Genomic DNA, 22,289 nt, shown 5'->3' on the forward strand with positions numbered 1-22,289 from the left:
GAAGGAAAACTCTAGAATATGTATGTTCTCCCCCACCCCGCTTGGGAAATTGAAACATTTCTTTTAAGAATTAAGGCTTATCATTGATCTCTGTTTGTCATGGTTTCTGGCTCAGGAGTCGGGTACACTAGCGTAAACAGGAATGGGCTAGAAGGGACCCCTTCAGGGGGTCAGTGGTTATTGCTGCTGCTCCAGCCTGCACTGGCAGCTCTCACAGCCAGCAGGTGGGGAGGAAGGGCACCGCACTTACCTTCTCGGGCACTTGCTGTATGTATCTGGGCCATTACAGAGAGAGAGAGAGTGCTGGTGGGAGGGAGGGGGTTGGAGAATGTTTATGTGTGCGTCTCACTGTCTTTTTCTCTGTGTTCATGTCTTAATGGGCTGGCAAGAACCCTCGCAATTCTTAGCCTTTTGTTTTCCCCCCTCACTGGGCCCATATTTTGAAGGGTAACCATGTTGCCTGTGCTTATAAGAACCCTATTTCTTAAAACATTGAGGTTAGGCCTTGTGATTCCCTCTCTGGTTTTATCTGGAACACAAGGGGAATAGTGGATGTGCAAAAAGGTGTGAAGAGCAAGGGCAACCTTGGTCTGTGGCACTTGTCTATTTAACTTTCAACAAATTTTTAACGAGCGCACAGTATGTGCTAACCACTCTTCTAGCCTGTGGGATACAACTGTGACGGACAAGTCCTTATTTTACGTTGACAAAAGCCCTTCCACAGGCGCGTTGTAAGCATAGCTCAGTGCAAGAGCTGCAGTGTGTGTAAGAATATTGTTTGGGGGATTTCAGAGTGAGGCATCTCTTGGCAACTCTGACCACTGTAAGCTTCCAAGAATAAGTGTGGACATGCCTGTTTTGAGGTATTAATACTTGGTCAGCCCTTCGTATGGGGATCAAGACCATGAATTACACACTATTTCTGCTCTTCGTTTCTGTACCAGATCCAGATTGAGGTTCTCATCCAGTAAAATTGCTCCAGCACTGAATATAACTGAGGCACACGAGAAGGTTCTCTACTGTCTCCAGGACAGCGGTGTGGTGAGAATCCCTACAGAATTCTTGGGATCATCAGTTAGGAGGTCGATCCTGCCATTATAGGCAGTTGGGATGTTCTCCAGAATCAGAAAGGTCTTTGGTGCCTTCCTAAAGGACTCAACCGACATCTGGGTCTCTGGTTTTTATTCTAGGAGCATTTTCTCAGACTGGTTTGGAATTCCTATGAGTTCTGGGCTGGCCAGTTGGCTTCTCAAGGGTGGTGGGCTTCTCAAGGGTAGTAGCCTTGGGATAATAGGTGATAGAATGAGAAAGCCAGCTCCTGGAAGGAAACATGATTTTTGTAGCAAACGAGACTACAGAGGCATTGTTCTCCTTGCAGTTTAGGTTAAAACAAGCACCTTTTCCTTAAGTGGTCACAGGGTCAGTGGGGTCCTCTACTCGAGACACGTGCAGGGAAGCAACGGGAGCCATAGGTGCCCCCCACTCCCTGCACCCTGCCTGTGACACAGCCCCTTCTCTCTTCTCAGGAGTCAGAGACCCTCTCCGTGTCTGGGATGGAATCCTTTATTGAAAAACAGGCAAAGTTACTAGAAGCTCAGCCAGCAGATGCTCCTGGAAGAGATTCTGAACAGACTGCTGAGGGGTGTGTGGACGGTCGCGTGTCAGATGCTGCTGCTCCAGCCCAAGGCCTCAGCAGCAGTGATCCAGGTGAGTGACAGCGGAGAGCCCGGTGTGTCCACTGGATTGTGACCGTTGGGTGGCTCTGTCAGGTGCCAGGGTACAGAATGGCACAATCCCAGGGCTGAGTGGATCAGAAGTACTCGGGACATAAGCAGGGCGTCCAGTCCAGCAAGATAAGATCCATGTTTCTATTAATAGTAGTGTGATTATTTCAGTTGTTCCTAATGTACATTGGCATTATCTTTGGATTGCTCCCTTCGTTTAGAAACTGTCTTCTCTGGTGTCTGTGGTGCCACTTTCTGGTCTTCCTGTCTCTCTTGTGTTCCCTCCTCTGTCCCTTCTGTTGGCTCCTCAGCCGTCCAGAGCTTCATTCTGTCCCTACTCTGTGCACTTGTCCTGTGAGCTTCTCTGTTGATTGGTGTCAACCCTAACGTGTGCTGGCGATGCCTCAGTCCTGGAGGTGGGTTTCCACTTGCCTACCGAAAATCTCCACCTTGGTGTACCGTATGCTCAGTCTCTCAGTCGTGTCCGACTCTTTGCAACGCCATAGACTGTAGCCTGCCAGGCTCCTCTGTCCATGGGATTTCCCAGGCAGGAATACTGGAATTGGCTTGCCATTTCCTACTCCAGGGGAATCTTCCTGACCCAGGGATTGAACCCACATCTCGTGTGTCTCCTGCATTGGCAGTTGGATTCTTTACCACTAGTGCCTCCTGGGAAGCCCAGATGTACTGCAGGGCAGCTGAAATACAGCATGCACAAAATGGAATTTCTCTTTTCCTCTGGATCTGTTCCTTCTGTTGTGTTTACTGCCGTGGCCAACAATGCCGCCTGGTTACCAGGGTGGAGCAGAGGAAGATGAGGTAAGGCCACCACTCTGTCTTCAGGAGCTTGAGGCAGGGCGGTCATGCTTCCTGGAGGTGCAGTGTTCTCTGCAGAGGGAGAATTAGGAGGCCTGGATACTGGTAGATTTGCTGTGCCAGAACTTACAAGAACAAAGTCTTTCAAATCCTACAAAACAAAGGCATCCCTTGCAAATAAAAGATCACAAAATCCTGGGCCCAAAAGAGGAAAAAAGGCTGACTTCACTATTGTTTCTCAGACACCCACAGTCAGTCCGCACTGTGGACCTCAGTTCAACTCTATGAAAAATGGAGTTTACAACCCCAGCTGTTCACACACTTCTCTCTGGTTAAGTAAATGTGTTATGAGAGCAAAAGCATCAAGAGAACTATGAGAAATTATAGATGAGATGGGATGGGTAAGATAATATAATTCTAGCTAAAATCAAATCTTTAAATGTTGTGCATTATCACCCTAAAGACATCATTTATTCCTGTGCCATTCTTTGAGCCCTGAGAGACTCCACGTGCTCGCATGATAGATAATTTACCACTTTCACCAAGAGGACCTGGGCCCTTGTTGCTTTCACTCATTGTTACTGCTGTGCTCCTTGTCGCCACATGGTGGCAGGTCTGCGTGTGTGCATGCTCAGTCTCTTCAGTGGTGTCCGACTGCAGCCGCATGGACTGCAGCCCGCCAGGCTCCTCTGGCCATGGGATTCTCCAAGCAAGAATACTGGAGTGGGTCGCTCTAGCATGGACTGCAACTCTAGGTAAATGCTAAACCTGCGAAGAAAAGAGAATTGAAGAGGGAGATTGAGGAATGCTATTTTTCCAAGAAACTGAATATCACATTTTGAACAAATAACCAGAAAGCAGACACATCAGCTCCTATGCCCCCTTGAATGACAGAAAAAAAAGGAGAATATATACAAGAATTAAGATTAAGAAGGATTAAGAAGAAAGTAAGCTTCAGTTCCAGCACATTTATCCAAGTTTGACATCGTTCACATTCTATAAGAACCCTTAAGTGAGCTGTGCTTGGGCACGCTTGCACAGAGAAAACCCACTGATCCTAGACTAATACAGTTACTGTTGATGATTAATTATAACTTTAATCACAGCTGTAGTACCAGATAGAAGAGGATTTTTTCAGGAATATTCTATAGTTCTGGGGCAGTCTCCTGGAAGGCAAGTCAGAGGCGATGGGGGACTCCATGAACAGAGTTAGAGAACAGACGCTTCCATCCATAAAATACATCTGTTTTAAAAAGTTCTGCTTAGCGTGAGTATGAGCGTGTCTGTGACCCTTTCCGTCTTTGAAACAGGAAAGAAGTGAGTAATCATCATGGCCTTTTACCAAAAGTGCAGTGTTCTTCCCAGAACCACATGTTATCTCAAAATCAAACTGGGACCTCCTGGATCCTAACCCTCAGCTCTGTGTAATGGAGTTGCTTTCAGAGCCACTTGCTTACGAAAAACAAGTCCCACATCTGCTGCCCCGCACATTTCCCTGCTGCCCCGCAGAGGCGAGTGGATGGAAGGGAAAGGGACCGGGCCTTGCCAGTTCCAGTTAGTCACCAGTTGTGAGCACTTACTTGGAACAAAATGTGTTCAGCTGCCTAGGGGAAATACAGAAGAACCAGAAAGGAAACCAGAAGAACCAGAAGGAAAGTAGGCAAAATAGTTACCTATAAAATCAAAGATTTTATAGATAAAAAATTACTCAGTGACTTAGGAACATAAATTGTAAAGAAAGACAGAACCTGCCACTGAACTTTGTAGAGATGCAGTAAATGTCTCTTGACTTGAATACAGATAGATGACACAAATGTGAGATGCTTGACATAAAGGTGGAGCAGACCCAGGGCCCTGAAACATGTCCTCGAGTGCAGGTCTCTTCCGGGTTACTCCAGATGCCCTTTCATCCCCAGGAACAGAGACCGAGTTGGCTGACACAGCCCTGGACCTGCTTGTCTTGCTGCTCATGGAACAGTGGCGATGGCTGTGTACAGAGAGTGTGCAGAAGGTTCTTCATCTTGTCTTCGGGACCCTAATCCAGAGGTAGGCCTGCTGGGTGCCCCTTCAGGTTAGAGTCTCAGGTTAGACGGAGGTTGGAGGTAGTTCCTGATTTCTGCCCTAGAGAGGGAAAGCGTAGAGTCCAGGAGACCTGCAGCCAAAAGAGAAGAGAGAACCTGTGTCCAGGGCTGTGGGGTGATGAGCTGCAGAGCATCATGTGGTTGTCTGAGGTGTGGACAGGCCTACTCTTGCAGGACCCCCGGCATCATCCCCTGAATTCAGGCCCTGAGCTGAGCTCCTCCTCCGCTAGGGTCCGTTCTCCCCCAGTTTACCCTCAGGCCCTGTACCTCTCACTTTAGTGGACGTACGTGTCTCTTCACCAACAGTGTACAGTCACCGTGACTACCAACAACAAGGAAGAAAAGAGAAAACCATCGTGTGCTCTCCTAGTAAAGACTAGTTTCTCCAGAAGGGGTGGACATGGTCACAGCTGAAGAAGCACTGACGCATGGTGGTGGGGAAAAGGATACTGAGATTTGAAACTTGGGTTGTATAATTCCAGCACCAGTTGAATTTCCTGAAAAACTGGTACGCAGATGGAGTTTCTAGTGCTGGCTTTCTAACCATGAAACTGATGCAAGCTTTGCTCAGCTGCAGGAGTCCAGGAACCCTGTCTCTGAACCAGGCAGACACACACAGCGCTTGAGCTGTGGCCGCTCATGCTTTGACCTCTCCCGTGTGAGACATCCTGGCAGATCCCAAAGTCGGGAGCCAAATCCTGAACCCTTCTGTTAGCGTGTGACTCATGCTAATAGGTCACTCTGAAATTAACAGTTTTATTAAAAAGAATTATGTATCTATTCTACAATAAGTAGGAGATCTATTATTAACTTTCCTACTGGGCAACTGTCTTGGTCATTTTCCTTTATTCATTGAGAAAATATTAAGGTCTGGTCAGTAGTGAACAAAACAGACACGGTCCCTCCTTTCACATATTTTATGGTTTAATGAGGGTGAGAACGGAGGGCTTTATCCATGTTCACCAAGAGAGTGCTTGGTGGAGGCGCAGGCCCCCCGGGTGTTCCACAGCCGCATGCTTATCCACCGCAGCATACCGCTGCTCCGCTGTGTGTTGTCGCTCTGAGCTCTGGAATCATTGTGGTGTCTGTCTGCAGGTGTCTGGGTGCATAGAAAGTGTTCCAGTAAATGTTGGGTCTTCGTACTTGCGGTTCAGAAAAAGGGAAGGATAAGAAGTGGATTCTGTGTTTGATTCCTCCAGCTTGTGGCCCCAAGTTCCCTCCCAGTTCAGGGTGCCCCACCCAGGTCAGTCTTCAGCTGCAGCTTCCACTACTCCTATTACTCTCTGCTCTCTGAACTACACAGAATCCGTTCTGCTCAGCAGTACAACCTTGTGAGGCCTTCCCGGGCGACTTTGTGCCCGTGACCAGAGCGTCCGTGTGTCTGACAGCAGGAGGCAGCGCCCAGGCCCCCCTGCAGCACAGGTGCTGTCCCGGGGCGGCAGTGTTCTCCAGGCACTCCTGCTTCCCCGCATGCAGAGCTTCTGGAGTCAGGGCTGCCTCCTCACGAGAAGAGCCTGGAGTCAGGCTCAGTTCCTCCTCTCTCCACCCCCGTGCCCTGACAGTTGCATGGGAACCACACCTCGGGTTAGCTGGGTGGATGGCTGGCTGGTGAATGTAGCTTATGCCCTAAACAACATCAGAGGGAGAACTTATGGCTGAATCCCCTTGAGCTGCTTCTCTTTCCACTTAAAAAAAAAAATGGATGACACCTTTTTTTGTTGTTAAAGGGAAAAAATTTTGAATGTGTTAGTGAATTTGAATGAAGGCAAAGTGAGGATTGCAGAAGAACAGAGTTTTGTGTCTAGGTACTTCCAGACAGCTCTCCATGACTGTGGTCTGTTAACCTCTGTTCGCCCTAGATGTTTTCAGGTGGTGGCATTTTGTACTTGTTGACTTGCCTCATATCTCTTCCTGTCAGAACTTTATTCTTAAGACCATTTAGTTTTGTATGAGCTGCAGCAGAAATAGGAACCCAGCTATTGACACCGTCCTCGCCCTGGGCCTCTACAAACTAGACTTAAATGAAGAGCCTCATCTTCCTCTGTTCACGGTCTTGCATCTTCTCGATAAAGCATTATTCCCAGCTTTTTAATGGTACACTTGACCTTCTTCTCAAGTATCTTGTGCTGGGTCACATTGTTCTTGAAGCTTCCTTAAGACAGCAGTCAGGAGGTCATGGAGAAGGAATCTCTCCCAGAGCCCCCTCCAGAGGCTCAGAGGACCTGAGCCTGTGGCCCGTGGTCTCTACCAGCAAGCTCTGAGTGCCGGCTCCCCAAGGAAGAGACAGGGCTTATTTCAGGTTCAGAGTGTAGGCGTTGATGGTCTTACTAGCTTCAGGATCCACCATCCAGCCAGCATCTGTGGAGAGCTGACTTTGTGCAGACACTGTGCCAACATCATTTAATCCCCTCAGAAGCCCTGTGAAAGAAGCCTTATAATCCCTACTTTAAAGGTGAGGCAGCTAAGGCTTGCAAAGAATCATGATTGTTCGGTCAAGATCACAGAGCTAGTAAGGATGTACAGGCCGTTCAAACCCAGGTTTGTCTGATGTTCAGCTGCAGGATCAGACGTTTGCCCTATGACTTGAAAAGATAAAAGCCAGCCCCCAAGTCTTTGACTCAGAGCAGTCCATATTCCCCAGGAGGAGACTGCCAGTCAGCTTGTAAAATGAAAATTGCATTTGAATGTGCATCCACTCACACACGACACAGAGTCCTCTGCAGCACACTAAAGCCAGTCTGTGTCACTTGTCCCCTGGACAGCTTGCATTTTTATTTTTAAAGAGGCCGGCGCAGTGCTGCATTCCTGGGCTCTCTTTGCTTTGGTAAGCACATACTCTGGAATGTGATACCTCCCCAAAGCTGCAGCACCCCTTCCACCTGTCCTCACTACCCTCAGAGAGGTGTGGTTGGTCCCCGCTGGGTCAGGGTGGACCTCTCCCAGTCTGTCCCCAGGACTGAGGCCCAGGAGGCAGCATAGTTGCTCACTCTCTGAAACAGCACGCCGATAAGCTGCATCCATTTGCAGAGCACCTGGATTCTCCAAGTTCTAAAGCGAAGGAGAGTCGATGTTGATGCCACGAGTACCTGCCACAACTTTTCTGGTTGAGCTGGACGCACTGCCATCGTGGACGGCGTCTAAAGTTAGACGCTTCTCCTTTTAAAAATGTCATCATTGTCCAACCTCCAGCATTATCATCTCCAAGAAGACAAGTTCATTTCTTCTGCTTCCAGCTTTCTGTATTCTCCTTGATCCCTCTAAAGGCCCATATACATAACTGCCTAGGACTCCAGGGACTGCTCCCAGGTCCAAAGCATGCATACTGTCACTTTTTCCCTCTCTTGCACATATTTAGTCTTCACGCCACCCTCCCCCACACCCCCGCCCAATCTCTCTGTCCCTGGCCTGCGAGGGAAAAGAGTAAATTCAACCTCATGACCCCTCCTTCCAAGCCAAGGTTGGAAGAGTTTGAGCCAACTGCGTAAATCTCCCTTGATTGTTGATACTGTGGAGAGTGTGGGGGAAGGGAGCTGGGGAGAAGTTAGATGCCCAAAAAAGGCATTGTTAAGTCAAAGGCAAGTCTGCACGCATGCGCGCCTGACCTCATGTGTCAGCTTCTGTGCTGGGAACATCCAATTATGTAAGAGGGAGTGCTCCTTATTTGGAGTTAGAGTCAAAAGGAGGGGAGAGGGGTGGGGGAGCAGTCTAAGCCAAGGTGTGAATGCAGCTTATGCAGACCACTCATTCAGAAAGCAGGAGAAGCTGACAGTGTCTCTGAGTGCGTCAGACTCAGGTTTAGGGACTGGAACACTCAGACGCTGGGTGGGAGGAAGGGAGAGAGAGGAGAAACAACTGTGCTCCATTGACGGGAGAAGGTGTGGGGCAGGAGCATCCAGCCACGGTCAAGGGTGAGATTATTCTGGAGTCCTGATGTAGAGCAAAGGAATGAGAAGAAGCTGGCCCAGATCCCTGCCTGGGTGCCCAGAGCAAAGCCATGATAAAAATACGAGCCAGGCTAGCAGGAGAGTACACGAGTGCCACCTCCCGTGGCCCTGCCCTCCCCATGGCCCCAGAGATGGCAGCAGACACATTCCTGGTGTCTGTGTCTGCGTCAGGGTTTCTTAAAGAGTGTGATTGAATGAGTGAGTGAGTGAGCGAATGAGCATGTGTGTGTATTGAGGGCACGTGGGAACAGAGCAGTGTGGCAGAAGGGTGGGAAAAAAAGAAAGTTGTGTGACCTGTGGATGTAGGCAAGTAGAAAAGTAGATGAAGTCAGGAAGTAGATAGAGAAGAAGAAGAAAAAGAATATGTCAGGTTATGTTGTGGAGCATGCTGTGGGTCCAGGAGAAAATTCAGTGGCAAGCTCCGAACCCTGCACCAGGGCATGGAATTGTCTTCCGAGGGGAGAGGTCTCTACGAGTCATCTCCCAGGGAGGGTCAGGAGAAGGCGTATGGGTGGCGTATGCGCCTGTTGGAGAGGGCGGTGCTGGCAGCGGGCAGTTACAAGTTGGATGACCAAGAATTCTCTTGTCATCCATTCTCTCTGGTCACTCCACAACTTCAGGTGTTCTCTGAGTGGAATCTGTTCAGGGGCCTGTTTCCCGGTGGGCCTCTCTAAATAGCAGATAGATAAACCGTCTTCCTGACGTTGATTATGTCTAACGGGCAGCTCCAGGCCCACCACTGAAAGGGCATGAGCAGCTGCAACCAAAAAGGAACTGACATTGACTAAATACTACATCAGGTAAGCGGGTGTGGATTTTATATACTAAGGAGCAATTCAGTTCTCTGAGGTAGACGTGTATTTTTTAAGTGAGCAAAGTGTTATTTAGATTAAGTAACCTTCTCAGAATTATAATAAGGGCCACACCCAGGATTCCACCCAAGTCACCCTGGCCTTCAAGCCCATCCCCTTCCTGCCACCGCCTGCGGCCTCCTCACTGAGCAAGCTTCCCCATGAGGCAGTAGCCACAGGACTGACCTCACCTGAAAGTGCCATGTCCTACTTCTGTCCAAGAGACACACATATTTGATGGTAGCATATAAATTCATTTCCATCCGTGTTTTATTCTTAAACACTCCTGGATCAGAAATTATGTAGTCTCCCTTTAGTATCTCTATTCTACGTCCTATTCGCAATCAGAAAAGGGTTATCATAGTTCTGATTCACAGTTTCTCAAGACACAGATGCTGGGTTTTTTCCTTTGCTCCATAAATTTCTCTTTCAGTTCAGCTCTGGTGCCTTGTGTTGCCTTACACCTGAGCTCTTTCTGTGCACAGCTTCTATTGAAAAATGCGTTTGTTTGCAAGAGCTACAAAAGGATCTCAAACCAAGTCTAGTTTTCCTGTCTGATTACATCCTTGCCCCTTCTAGTTCCAGTGCTGGCCTGGATTTGAGGGGCTGACGTCTATGTTCTGCAGCAGTGGCTTTGCTCAGGTTGTATCGTGCTTCCTTAGGGAGAGGAACACTACTTGCCCCCCACCTTTTCCACTAGACCTTGGAAAAGGGGAGCTCTGACTTCGTAGACTGGGTCAGGATAGGCTTCAGTGGTCTCCAGTTCTATGAGTGCCCTCCCTGCCGTATTTCTTAGGCGTCTCTTATTCTACCCATGATAGGACCAAAGCACCCAGCCTTTCCTGTTGTCTGCCGAGAGTTTCTACCTGAATCCGTCCTTACAGCTGTAACAGCTCAGTGTGCGTTTGCACCTCCGTGTGTGGGATACGCTCCTACCGTCTCGTACACTCACAGGTGCAGAATTGGCAGCAGTTAAAACCAGAGCATCATGACATATGTAAGCATCAAAACCTTTTTTCCAAGTCAAATTATTGCCATCTCTTGCCTATCTATAACTACAAAGACGAGCCTGAAGCAGGTTTTAGGACAGGTTCAGACTGCAAGCATCTGGTGGGCAGGCACTCGTCTCACTCACCATCCTGCTGTAGGCATTTAGCTGTGTACATGGAGGGTGCTTCGTAAGTTTTTGTCAAATGAATGAACATCACTTGCCCTTCTGGTTGAATCGGTCTCTCTTCTCATCACTAGTGAGAATCTCGGGAGTTCCCCAGCGCTGCTGGGATGAGAAACACAGATGTAAGAGAAACCCCCTTGCCTGTCTCCCCCACAGCTCTTTAGTTGGGCAGCTGCTCCCCATCCCCCAGCGTCATGGCTGGGCCTCGGGCTATCTCCCACCCCAGCGGCCTTCTCTTTCTTCTCCAGAGGAACAAAGTGCCCTCTGCCATTGTGGGCCTCCTGCCTAAGCTTGGACCTTCTGGAAGCTTCTCCTGCTGCTTTGCTTTCTCACCCTCTGTCCTTCCATGTGTGAAACTAAGGATATGGGCTTTGAAGTCACACAGATCTGAATTCACATCTTCCCTTGAGGCTTGCTGTCTCTGACTCACCTTTGCTTCAGTTACTCTGAGTGGGAGTAACAGCGCCTTGCTCATGAACTGATGAAGACTTTCGTTGCATGCCTGCCATCCGGTGGCATCAGTAAATGTGAGTTCTTGTCCGTCTCTACAAGCCCCACGTCCCATTTCCTTGGGGACTCTTGTTCCCTAGGGCGGTCACACATTTGCTGTAGGATAGAGAATCTGTTTACATTGCGATGGTTTTTTGCTGAGGTGTTTGTAGTGAGCTCGCTTTGTGATCTCTTAGGAGCAAACACCCTGTGAGACACATGGCCTTTTCTGCATCCTTCAAATTAGGGTGTCTTCCTCCGTTTTAGCTGTCTATGAACTCTGTCCTGTCCTCACATTCTTACTTAACATCTCCCCAAGTCGTATCCAGTGTTTCAGAACCAGGGAACTACCTTTTAACCCAGGTACTCCCAACACTTTACTTTCTAGGAAACTAATTTTATTTAGTTCTTGTTGTGGTGACCTCTTTATAAATAATTTTTGAAAAGTCTTTGTGAGATTTGATACTATGTCGACTTGCTGACTGCTAGCTCTTCAGGCCTTTTATCCATCAAGGTCCTTTCAGCCTAAGAAAATAAATAACCCATAAGAATCCATTAGAAATACTGAACAGTGTAAGGTCAAAGAACACAGTATAGACCATAAACACAGTTTTAAAAAGTCATAAGGATTCTTGAGGGTAATTGTTAGGTAGGGTTTAGAGAGGAAAGTGTTTAATAAAGTTAGACCTTGCAAGACGAATCCCTTAGAATGGTTTAGGGTAAAGAATGTTCCAGACACTGGAACATTTTTAAAGAGGGAAACGGACATTATTTCTACTTTTAATAGTTGCCTTTAAACATGTTTTGCGTATTTTCAGCCAGCCCCTTTCTGAATGTGTGTGTGTGTGAGTGTGAGTGTAGAGAGTATGGACAGCCTGCTGGACTCCTCCTGCTTGGGGCAGTTAGGTGTGAGTCCTCCATCTGGACTCCAGGTGGCAGCACAGGATAAACAATCCGTGTTCGCAAGGCTTGGAGGGAGCTGCGGTTGTAGTCGTCACCCCGGTGGGGTAGTGATGCGGCGGGGTAGTGATGCAGCATTTGCTGTCTCGCCCCATGGCCCGGAGGCGGCTTGTGCGCCCTCTCCTTTGTGCCCCTGACTCTGTCAGCCAGCTTCTTTCTTCCTTCACCCCCGCCCCTTCAGGTGGTTCACTGTTCTGACACATCCCTGAGCCCGCCAGGAGAGTCAGTCTTACAGAGGGGAAACTAAAGCATGAAATGCAGAGCTCACGCCTTAGCCCCTTCGTTTAGTTCCCTAGACCTGGTAGAGCTTTGTAAGAGGATCCAGAGAAGCCTTTCTCTGACACACGCACAAACACACAGGCACTTTCACAAACACTTTGACGTTTTCTCCTTTGATCTCAGCAGCTTTGTACAGAAGGCAGGGCCAGAGTCAGTCCGTTAAGAAGGAACTCAGAGCTCGGTTGTTCGCACTTCCCTGTGGCCCGGCCAGCCTCCAGCCCGCGCGGCTCTGCAGTGCTGCTCTCACTCGCTGCTGCAGCGCTGCGGGAAGCCTCGCAGCTCTTCTGGCCGCTGGGCTTTGCTTCCCCGGAAGGGTATGGATCAGTTTTATGTGTGGTATTGGGGTGGAAACTCTGATGGCCTCTTCCAGATGGGAGACTCTGGACTAGGAGAGATTCCAAGAAACAAGGAGGGAGTAACTTACTGTGCGGAACATGTCCTGCTGTTGCTCTTACTGGGGCCACACGAAAAACAGGCAGGTATCAAAAATGTGTGGCTGATTTTTCTGTTAGCCCTGATCTCAGAGCTGGTTTATGGTGCATTGATGACAGCCTAGTGTGAGGCTGAGAATAGTTGTCCTGAAGGCCTTCAGAGGGACATAGGTTTGTGTGATCACCTTTGAAACTGGAATCCTGAGTGTCATGATGCTCGGTCTAGAACAGATTTCTAAAGATCTCCATATGCGATCAGACTCTCTTTATCCCATGAGCACAGAGCCCCCAAGCGACTCCTTGTTCCATATTTTTTAGAAAGGGAGCCAGACCTTTGCCACTGGCCATTTTTTACCCAAATATCCTGCTACGTTATTCTCACCAGCTTCAAGTGATGGGTTGGATTCAGATGAATGCTGTTCATCCATCGGGGGCACTTCCCAAAATACACACATGACTCACAGTCCTCAAAACCCTTTTGCTTCCGTTTGACTTTCAGCCTCTTCTTGCCTCTGGGCCTATTTGCCAGGAAAACTGACAAAAACCTAGACTGCTGGCAGCTGTCTGTCCTTTCTAGGATTTATGGAGCGTGGCTGACCCCCTCCTTTGCCCTCCACCTCTCTTTTCTTGCAGTGAGTGCAGAACCAGGTGTGATTGTGTGGGTTCTTCATGGTGAGTTCTGAGTTGTAGCACAGCTGACTTATTACCCAGTTCATTTACTGTCCACCCCACAGCTGCTGTGTTGGCACACAGCTTAATTTTAATATTAGCCTGAATAGAAAGTTCTTAGGAAGAGAAATCTGCCAAACGTTTATGTAGATGCATATAAAATGCCAAATACAAAGGATTTCTAAATTGTCTACCTTTATTATTGTCCTCCATCAGCACAAATAACTAAGAGCTCAATATTGTTTTGCTGCTTTGAGTACTGAGACGTTTGCCTTCTGCACAGCTTAGTGTGAGCTGTGTGCCTTGCATTAAGGCCAGTGTTTGTCCCACTTACAGCAGTGATTCACTTAGTAACTAATACTTATTGATTACCTACTATGTGCCAGACGCTGAGTGAAATGATCAAAATTTAAAAGACCCCTGGTTCCTACCCTAGGAAGTTTAATATCCAGTCAGAGATGCAATCTTATAAATAAGGAGTTACAGTTTAAAGTTCTGACTTTAAAAACAGCTCTTCATGATTAAGAGAAGGGACTAAGTAAATTATGAGAAATCCAGGGAGGGTTTATAGAGGAGATGACCTCTGAGATAGGATTTAAATGATGAAGGGAAATTGAGAGCTGGCGTTGGAGAACAGCATTGAAGGCAGAGCAGTGAAGCAAGACAGCGTATGTGTGGAACTCAGAGAAGCCTGGGGCGGTTGGGATGTACGATGTGTAGCCAGTGTGGCCAGAGATTCCACTGCAGAGCTCAGTAGGCACTGACCCATACAGAGCCCTGTCACTATTCAGAGAGCAAAGGATTCACCGCTATTCATTAGCAAAACATGTACAGAATTAAACAGAAGATGACATGATCAACTTAGTAACTTAGAAAAATCATTTACATGTGCTATCGAGGATTAATTGAAGAAAGCAATGTTCAAACTGGGGAGACAAATTGGGAAAGGGGTGATGAGGACCTAAGCAAAGATCGGTGCTGCAGAGATCATAAAAGCTGATGAATTCATGGGGTCCTGAGTACTGAGGAGGTCGGCTGGACCGGTTTTAGTAACTGTTTCAGTAATTAGGTGATGTTGCAGGGGGCAGGTGGGCTAGGGTTGGAGAAGAGGCAAAATCAAGAATGACTCTGGTTCTCCCTTGTGGATTGAGAAGCAATGCTAGCAGATGGCATAGTAGCCTTCCAAATAATATATCTGACTTGTGATTCTGAAAGTTCCTTGTTGCTCATTAAGTCAGTGGATTATTACCTACTTTTGTGTGACGCTAGATGATGATACATGAGGAAGCATGGACTGTATCTCTAATAAGTTTCAGATTTCTAATAGAAAACTTTAGGACCTCAAGGCCTAGATTTCTATCCTTTCTTCTACCTGTAAGCTCTGTCTTTGGAAGAAAGAGGAAGGTGTGGCTTGAACAGTTAACTGTGTAGCTGGAACAGAGGAAAGGTTTGTAAATTTCCTTACTCTGGCACATGATGCCCACGTGGTGGACTCCTGACTGCAACTGCAGTGAGAACATAACTTGAGGACCACAGGAAGGGCTTACTTGGCAGGACATCCATCGACTCAGTGAAGAAGAAAAAGCTGCAAAGAAAACTGAGGTAAAACTAAAACTGAATAGAATGGGAAATAACTCACAGAAAGGAAAGTAGACGGGAGTGAACTAGAATTCACAGAAGAACATAATAGAGAATCTGTCTTATATACCACAATAACAAAGGGACTTAAAGTTTATCATGGAGCATTTTGGAATAAGGTTGATTCATTCAGTATATGTTTGATTATGTGAACTGTCCTAGTCCAGTAAATGCTGAGGAAGACACCAAAATGAACTGAGATCCCTGCCATCAAAACTTCACAATCTTGTCTTTTAAAAGTTTTAAGAAGCTCAACCGATATGTATTGAGTAAATGGAATAAACAGATTAAACACATGACTCCAACGAGGAAGGAGAAGAATCAGCATCAGATGAAATCAGAGTCGTTAACTGGGATCAGATTATAGATGAAAAAACAGAGAAAAGGGACATGCAGTGAGAAATGCAAACAGTAGAAATTAGAACTGGTGAGAACGGTGTCCACTAAACTTGAACTCAGAAGGAGCTGACATTGTGGATAAACGTTAGGGGGAAAGCTTTTTTTTAAAAAAAGTTTAAAACAGGAACAACTAAGATAAATTGTTTGGAACAGATCTTGTACTATTAACTGGCTACCTTGAGAAATCATTTATTTATTCAACAGCAAATTGGTGTACTCTTTGCCTGGGGTATTTCTGTTTTTTTGTTGTTGTTGTTGTTTTTACGTAAAGGAAAGTGTCTAATAAAAAGAAGTGAGCAAGCATGATTAAACTAGAATTGAAGACCAAAATAGGAATGGAAATAACAAGAGAGCATTCATCTGCTTTAAAATTCAGGTACCTGACCAGGTGAATTCTGTTCCATGGAACTGAAAGAATTTGCATTTATCATTGAAGATCTAAGATCATGAAGAAAATTTCTATATAGGGATGCGTTGCTCGGAGATGGACAAGTGACTAGCCTTTTAAAAAATGGATACAGGCTTCTGACCCTGACTTTTACCTCTGGAAACTTCTTAAGTGGATTATTAAATAGATGTCTTGTGAACTCTCAGGAAGAGGAACACGGGCCTCAGAACCCAGTGTGCATTCAGTGGGAATGCTAACCTTGTTAGCAAGGTTTTTTTTTTTTCTGTCTTAGCAGGATTGGTTGGAGAAGGTAATGGCACCCCACTCCAGTACTCCTGCCTGGAAAATCCCATGGACGGAGGAGCCTGGAAGGCTGCAGTCCATGGGGTCGCTGAGGGTCGGACACGACTGAGCGACTTCACTTTCACTTTTCACTTTCATGCATTGGAGAAGGAAATGGCAACCCACTCCAGTGTTCTTGCCTGGAGAATCCCAGGGACGGGGGAGCCTGGTGGGCTTCCGTCTATGGGGTCACACAGAGTCGGACACGACTGAAGTGACTTAGCTGCAGCAGCAGCAGCAGGATTGGTAGGCCATTAAATGATAGGAATGCATAGGTTGTTGTATTGTCTGTGGATTTCAACAGGATTGTGCCATATTTCTCTAATATCCATATGGACATACATGGTCTGGACTGCAGGACTTTTAAGTGGTCCATGGCTATCTGAGGATCTTTAGCCCAGGTAGCTAATAACTTGATAGCCTAGAGGGCACTTTCTAGTGAAAGCATAGAACTTATCCTTTTTGTCAGTGAATTTGCAAGTAACTCTCATCTTAGAGATATAATTAATACTCTGGGTGACAGAAGTCAAGATTCAGAAGACTTTAGAAGAGTTAGTTCAGTTCAGTCACTCAGTCATGTCCATCTCTTTGCAACCCCGTGGAGTGCAGCACGCCAGACTTCCCTGTCCATCACCAACTCCTAGAGCTTGCTCAAACTCATGTCCATCAAGTCAGTGATGCCATCCAACCATCTCATCCTCTGTCATCACCTTCTCCTCCTGCCTTCAGTCTTACCCAGCATCAGGGTCTTTTCCAATGAGTCAGTTCTCCGCATCAGAGTGTTGGAGTTTCAGCTTCACCATCAGTCCTTCCAGTGAATATTCAGGACTGATTTCCTTTAGAATTGACTGGTTTGATCTCCTTGCAGAAGAGTTAGAATGGTCATCTAAAGCAAACAAGATGGGATTTAACAAATAAATATTATAAAGCAGAATTTAGATTCTTTTTTTTTTTTTTAATTACACAAGTGTAGTACAAAAGGACAAGCCTAGATTTAACAGGAGTCTGTGATTTCTGGTTAAAGCGCATACGTGGACTCAGGGTGCTAGCTGGCTGCATACCCAGTGATGAGTCAGTGCTTTAGTGTGTGTGCCCCAAAAACCAGTACCGTCTTTGACTGTATTAATACAAGTATGGTATCTGGCTTGAGGAAGGCACCGTTCTCTGCCTTCTTTGCCGGTCAGGGCACATTGTGAGGTTGTGTCTGGTTCTGGGCACTGTCCGTTGTAAGAGAGGACAGCAGTGAAAACCCTAACCCTACCCTCCCTTCCCCCCACCACCATCAGCACTGCTCAGTCGTGTCTGACTCTTTGCAGCCCCATAGACTGTAGCCCACCAGGCTCCTCTCTCCGTGGAATTTTCCAGGCGAGGATACTGGAGTGGGTTGCCATGCCCTTCTCCAGGGGATCTTTGTGACCCAGTGAACAAACCTGCATCTCTGGTGTCTCCTGCACTGGCAGGTGGATTCTTCACCACTGCGCCACCTGGGAAGCTGAGCCCAACCCCCCACCGCCCCATGAAGCCATACTTATCCAGGGCCTTCCTCTCTCAGCCATGGATGCAGTCTTAGAAAAGACATGAGGGGAATTTGGTTAATTGGCTTAGATGTGGTCCCTTAAAGCTTTCTCCCCTTATTCTTGAGATTTGATTCTGCTCTTTTGATGGAAAATGACCTTCTGCTAACCTTGAAGTCCCATCTTAAGCCCTAGTATTAAACTGTCTCATTTTTAGCCACCGCTTCATTTCTCTGTGTGTAGCTATTTCAGACCAGATTCCTTTGAACGTGGACTGGACACGGACTCGCAGTGTAATGGGTGCCCTGGTCTCTGCATCCTCTGTCCTTCCATGTCTGGCACTGGAGGCTCTTCATGTCTCAGTGTCCATCTGCTATTGTTTTTTTCTCCTTTTATTGCCTGTTCTGGGCCCCCTAGAACATCTCTGTGCTCTGAGTCCTTCAGAGATGGCCTGACAGAACACTTGTGGTCTGGCTTTTTTTCTTCTTTGGGGAGAAGCTAGAAGATAGAAGAAGATATCTAAATCAAATATCAGAACTGGAATAGTAGTAGAAAATAAAACCAGTGCTATTTGAGGCTCTTCTCCATATTTATTTTAGCGTATTTACCTCATGCATCTTGTGTTACATCAACAATAACATTTGTATTTAGTAAATGATTTCTTATAAATAATTTGTAGATAGTAAATAGTCCAAGGGATGTGTGTGTGTATCTCCACCTTGAAACTGGAGCTCTTAGCTTAACAGTGGTAGCAGCAGATTCCAGAACCTGATGCTGGAGGAGCTATTATGGCACACTGGACTGCAGACACAGAACACAGATTCCATTCCTTGTGCTTCAAGACACAGATTTCTCTTTAACCTCCCCACCCCTAGGTTAAGAACAGAAGGATGACATGTGGAATGGAGAAATGCAGGGAGCTAACGAGGCTTTCCAGGTGGCTCAGTAAGGAATCCACCTGCCAGCGTAGGAGACGTGGGTTCAATCCCTGGGTTGGGAAGATCCGCTGGAGAAGGAATGGCAACCCACTTCAATATTCTTTCCTGGGGGATTCCATGGACAGAGGAACCTGGCAGGCTATACAGTCCATGGGGTTGCAAAGAGCTGAACACGACTTAGTGACTAAACAGCAACAACAAGGGAGCTAAGGATGGGAGTCAGGGTGTCGGTCGCTTAACACTCACCCCAGAGCCTCATCTGCTGGCTTCCTGTGCCTCAGCCCAGGTTCAGGACTGAGGGAGTTCACAGTGTTAGATAAAGAAGGGTGGTGTGCATGGAGCCTCACTCTGGAATAGAAGGAAGGGGAAATGGGTTGAAGGAGAGGAGCAATGGTTGGATGAAGAAATCCCTGTGCTCTTCCTTGTTTATCAAATACTGTTTCTGTGCAGCGTGTCGGGCAGACTATACAGATCCCTGGAGGGGCATCGTGTGTAGCAATAAAGCATGCTTTCGAGAGGGGTCTCTGGCGTACAGGTGGCTTGTACTGTCTGTGGGTGGGGCAGCAGGGGTGCTGGTGATTATCTGGATTTGGACTTGATCGCTTTCCCCTCCAGACAGGGATGCTCGTCACTTGTGTCGAGAGGCCAAATCTCCAACGTTCTGTGAACAAAAGGTTGCCGCCTGCGTCTTCTCCACAGGTTGCCTTCTCCCCTAGCTGGAAAACGAAAGTAGGCTCATCCCAGTGCCCGGGAGGCAGCCTCTTGTTTCCTTCGAGAGGAGGAGGAGGAACGGTGGTGGGAAGAGGACCCTGAAAAGGGAGGGAAGCATCTGTGTGGTGGGCGCGGCTTGTCTGCTGCCCGTGGGGCATGAGGCGGAGCAAGAGCACTGAACCTCGCAGCACCCCACTTCTACAGTGGACCCCTCTCTTTAGACACGAAGTTGGTTTCATTTCAGCTGGTTTACACAAGTCCTGCCTCTCCCATTCCCAGGACTGACTCTTCTAGGCCCTTCTGTTTATTAGTCCTGTGCCTCAGGGCTTAGGGCGCTTACCGGCGCCTTTGTTTTGTTCAGCAGCTGATGTTTTGCTTGGTGACCTCAAACGTCTTTGTCAATTAGTTCTGCTAAGCTCTGACCATTTTATTTGACTCACTGACTCATCCTCCTCATCAGGGGCTTATTCTTGCCTTTTTATACTGTGATTCTTCTTCCCAACATCCGCATTGAGAGTTTGATGGGTTATAGACCAGTAGGTTTGTATAATTTGTCTCTTGCCACATGTTAATGTTTGTTCTGCATCCAGCATGTGTTGATGAGATGCTTGGTCACCACGGGAGGGAGCAGAGGGGACCTCCTTGCCCAAATCCTATTCGAGGTCCTGTTCCCATTGAATGAATGACCATTAAAGTAAAGCAGGCCCACAAGGGGGCCGGGCACCCAGGGCTGCTGTTGTCATGCTCAGTCAAGGAAGGGCTGAGTGGATGCTGAGGTCTCTCCAAAGAGCCGCAGGTGCTGCTGGCTCCAGAGGACAAACTGAAGGTCAAACGGAAGGGCAAGCCAGCCTATTGTTTGCATCTGTGAACGAGAGGCTGAGCTAGAGCTAATGCTGGCTGAAAGGGAAAGTGTTAGTCGCTCAGTCGTGTCCAACTCTTTGTGACCCCATGGACTGTAGCCTGCCAGGCTCCTCTGTCTGTGGGATTCTCCAGGCAAGAATACTGGAGTGGGTGGCCATTCCCTTCTCCAGGGGATCTTCCTGACCCAGGGATTGAACCCTGTGTTTCCTGCACTGGCAGACAGATTCTTTACCACTAAACCACCTGGGAAGCCCAAATGGTGATGGCTATTTTGGGCAAGCTTTGTGCCGCTCTTGATCTCCATCGATGTCTGCCGTTGTTGCCCTGCCGTTACCTTTCAGACTTCCTATTCTTAGAATCATCTGTGAGCCCTGGGCCTGGGGGAGTGCAGCCCCCAAAGCTGGAATGCCTAGCGTGAGCGGAATGCAGACTGTCTGGCAGAGTGGAGGTTAAATAAAGTTTGCCTTGGCAGCCCCCTCCACTCTTGGATGGACGACAGGCAGCTCAGGTCTGGAGTGATGGCATGGGCTGTGTGGTGCAGCACCAAATAAAGTCTTCTTTGCGTGAGTGACGTTGCCAGCAGTCCATTCATCCCCGTCACGGCCATGCCATTCTCAGCACGGGCCTCTGCAGTGTCGAACCTCAGCAAGTGACCACACCACTCTGGAGACCTGCAGAGACAGGGAAAGCGCTTCGGTGGAAATGCCTCGCAGGCCCTGCATATTGCAGTACCTGCCCTCTCAGTCACTGACTCATTTGTGGAAGCAAGACAGAGGGGTACATTTTCACTGTAATAAGAGCAGTTGCCAGTCAGTCATTTCACTGACATTTCACAGACATTTCACTGTGGGAAGATGTTGTGGTGGGGACCTCTTGCAGTGCTTATAATGTAGTTGGGAAAGGCAAGCTGTAAATATATGAGGCAGTAAGTAATATTCCAAACTGGAATACCAGTGCTTAGTCTGTGTTGTAGAAGGAGCACTGCAGGAGGCCTAAGGAGCGAGCATTTCTGGGTGGAATGCTCAGGAAGGAATTTGTGGAGGATGTGGGGTTTGAACAGGTTTTGCTAGAAGGACAGAGTTCTACTGCTGGCCAGGAGAAGGCCTGGTCTGTCGGGAGCAATGGGTGATGTCAGGAGTCCTCAAGACAGGTTGTGGGGGCGTGGATGGTTGGCCACGGAGAGGGGTTTGTATAAAGTCCCCAGACCCTGCGCTGTGTACACGGCACTGAGAAGTCCCAGTGCTTCTCGCTGGAGGACGGTTGGAAAGGTGCAACCTCTCCAAAGCCAGGGCCCTCAAATGCTCTGTTCTCAGCCCCTGACACATGGGTGCTCACACTCAGTGAATGACTGTAATCCTATCGTCACTCATCTTCAAGTTCTGGGAGCCCGTGCTGTCGACTGGCTTGGTCTCGCCTGTGGGAGCTGGCGCTGCCTTGGCGTTGTTCTGTCCTCATTGCCTGGAGGACTTGCCCTGGCTCTGGGTCCTCCACGTTGCCCTGACCCTTATCTCTTCCCCTGCAGGTGGCTGGAGGTACAGGTGGCTCATCTGACGTGTCCACAGCGCTGGGTGCAATACCTCCGGCTCCTCCAGGAGTCCATCTGGCCAGGCGGGGCTTTGCCCAAGTGTCCTCGGCCTGTGAGGACCCTGGAGCAGAAGGCAGCAGCTGAGAAACAGGCTCTGCAGAGCCTGATGGGTGTCCTGCCAGGTGACTGCAGAGAGACTGATGGTGCCATAGCCTTCCTCCCCACACCGCTTTCCTGCCATTACCCCACGCCCTTCTCCTGTTTTCAAAGGGCCTTATCTGCAGCAGGACTCAGCAAATGTGTTGACCTGCTATTTCTGAGGCCAACAGGAAAGTGATTGGGACTTCTGGGGAGGCTGAGGGAACAGGAAGTGTCTTCGGGGCAGGTGATGACTTCCAGCCCTGTGGACCAGGGAGGAGCATGACATGCCTGCAGAAGCCCAGCTTGGGGACCAGTGGCCAATGAGTAAAGTGCACGGTCCTCAGCTACATAGACACAAACTCCGAAGAGGGCTTTTTCCTTCCCTTTATATGGTTTTTTTCGGAGGACGGGGAA

The 22,289-nt window shown here is 48.0% G+C and overlaps 1 protein-coding gene across 4 annotated transcripts in view; it reads left to right on the plus strand.

Annotated features, from left to right (window-relative positions):
* Positions 1-22,289, plus strand: part of SNX19 (sorting nexin 19) — a 36,277-nt gene that overhangs the window by 8,180 nt on the left and 5,808 nt on the right. Inside the window, exons 6-9 of one of the 4 annotated variants that reach the window (XM_055581156.1) lie at positions 945-1,041; positions 1,527-1,707; positions 4,457-4,586; positions 21,732-21,916. In XM_055581156.1, the coding sequence (XP_055437131.1) occupies positions 945-1,041; positions 1,527-1,707; positions 4,457-4,586; positions 21,732-21,916 (593 nt within the window). Of the gene's footprint in view, positions 1-944; positions 1,042-1,526; positions 1,708-4,456; positions 4,587-4,927; positions 5,394-7,648; positions 9,162-21,731; positions 21,917-22,289 lie in introns of those variants that run through there. The other 3 variants (XM_055581157.1, XM_055581158.1, XM_055581159.1) reach the window with 3 other exon arrangements.

Source organism: Bubalus kerabau, chromosome 5 (assembly GCF_029407905.1).
Source record: "Bubalus kerabau isolate K-KA32 ecotype Philippines breed swamp buffalo chromosome 5, PCC_UOA_SB_1v2, whole genome shotgun sequence".
NCBI classification, from domain to species: domain Eukaryota; kingdom Metazoa; phylum Chordata; class Mammalia; order Artiodactyla; family Bovidae; genus Bubalus; species Bubalus kerabau.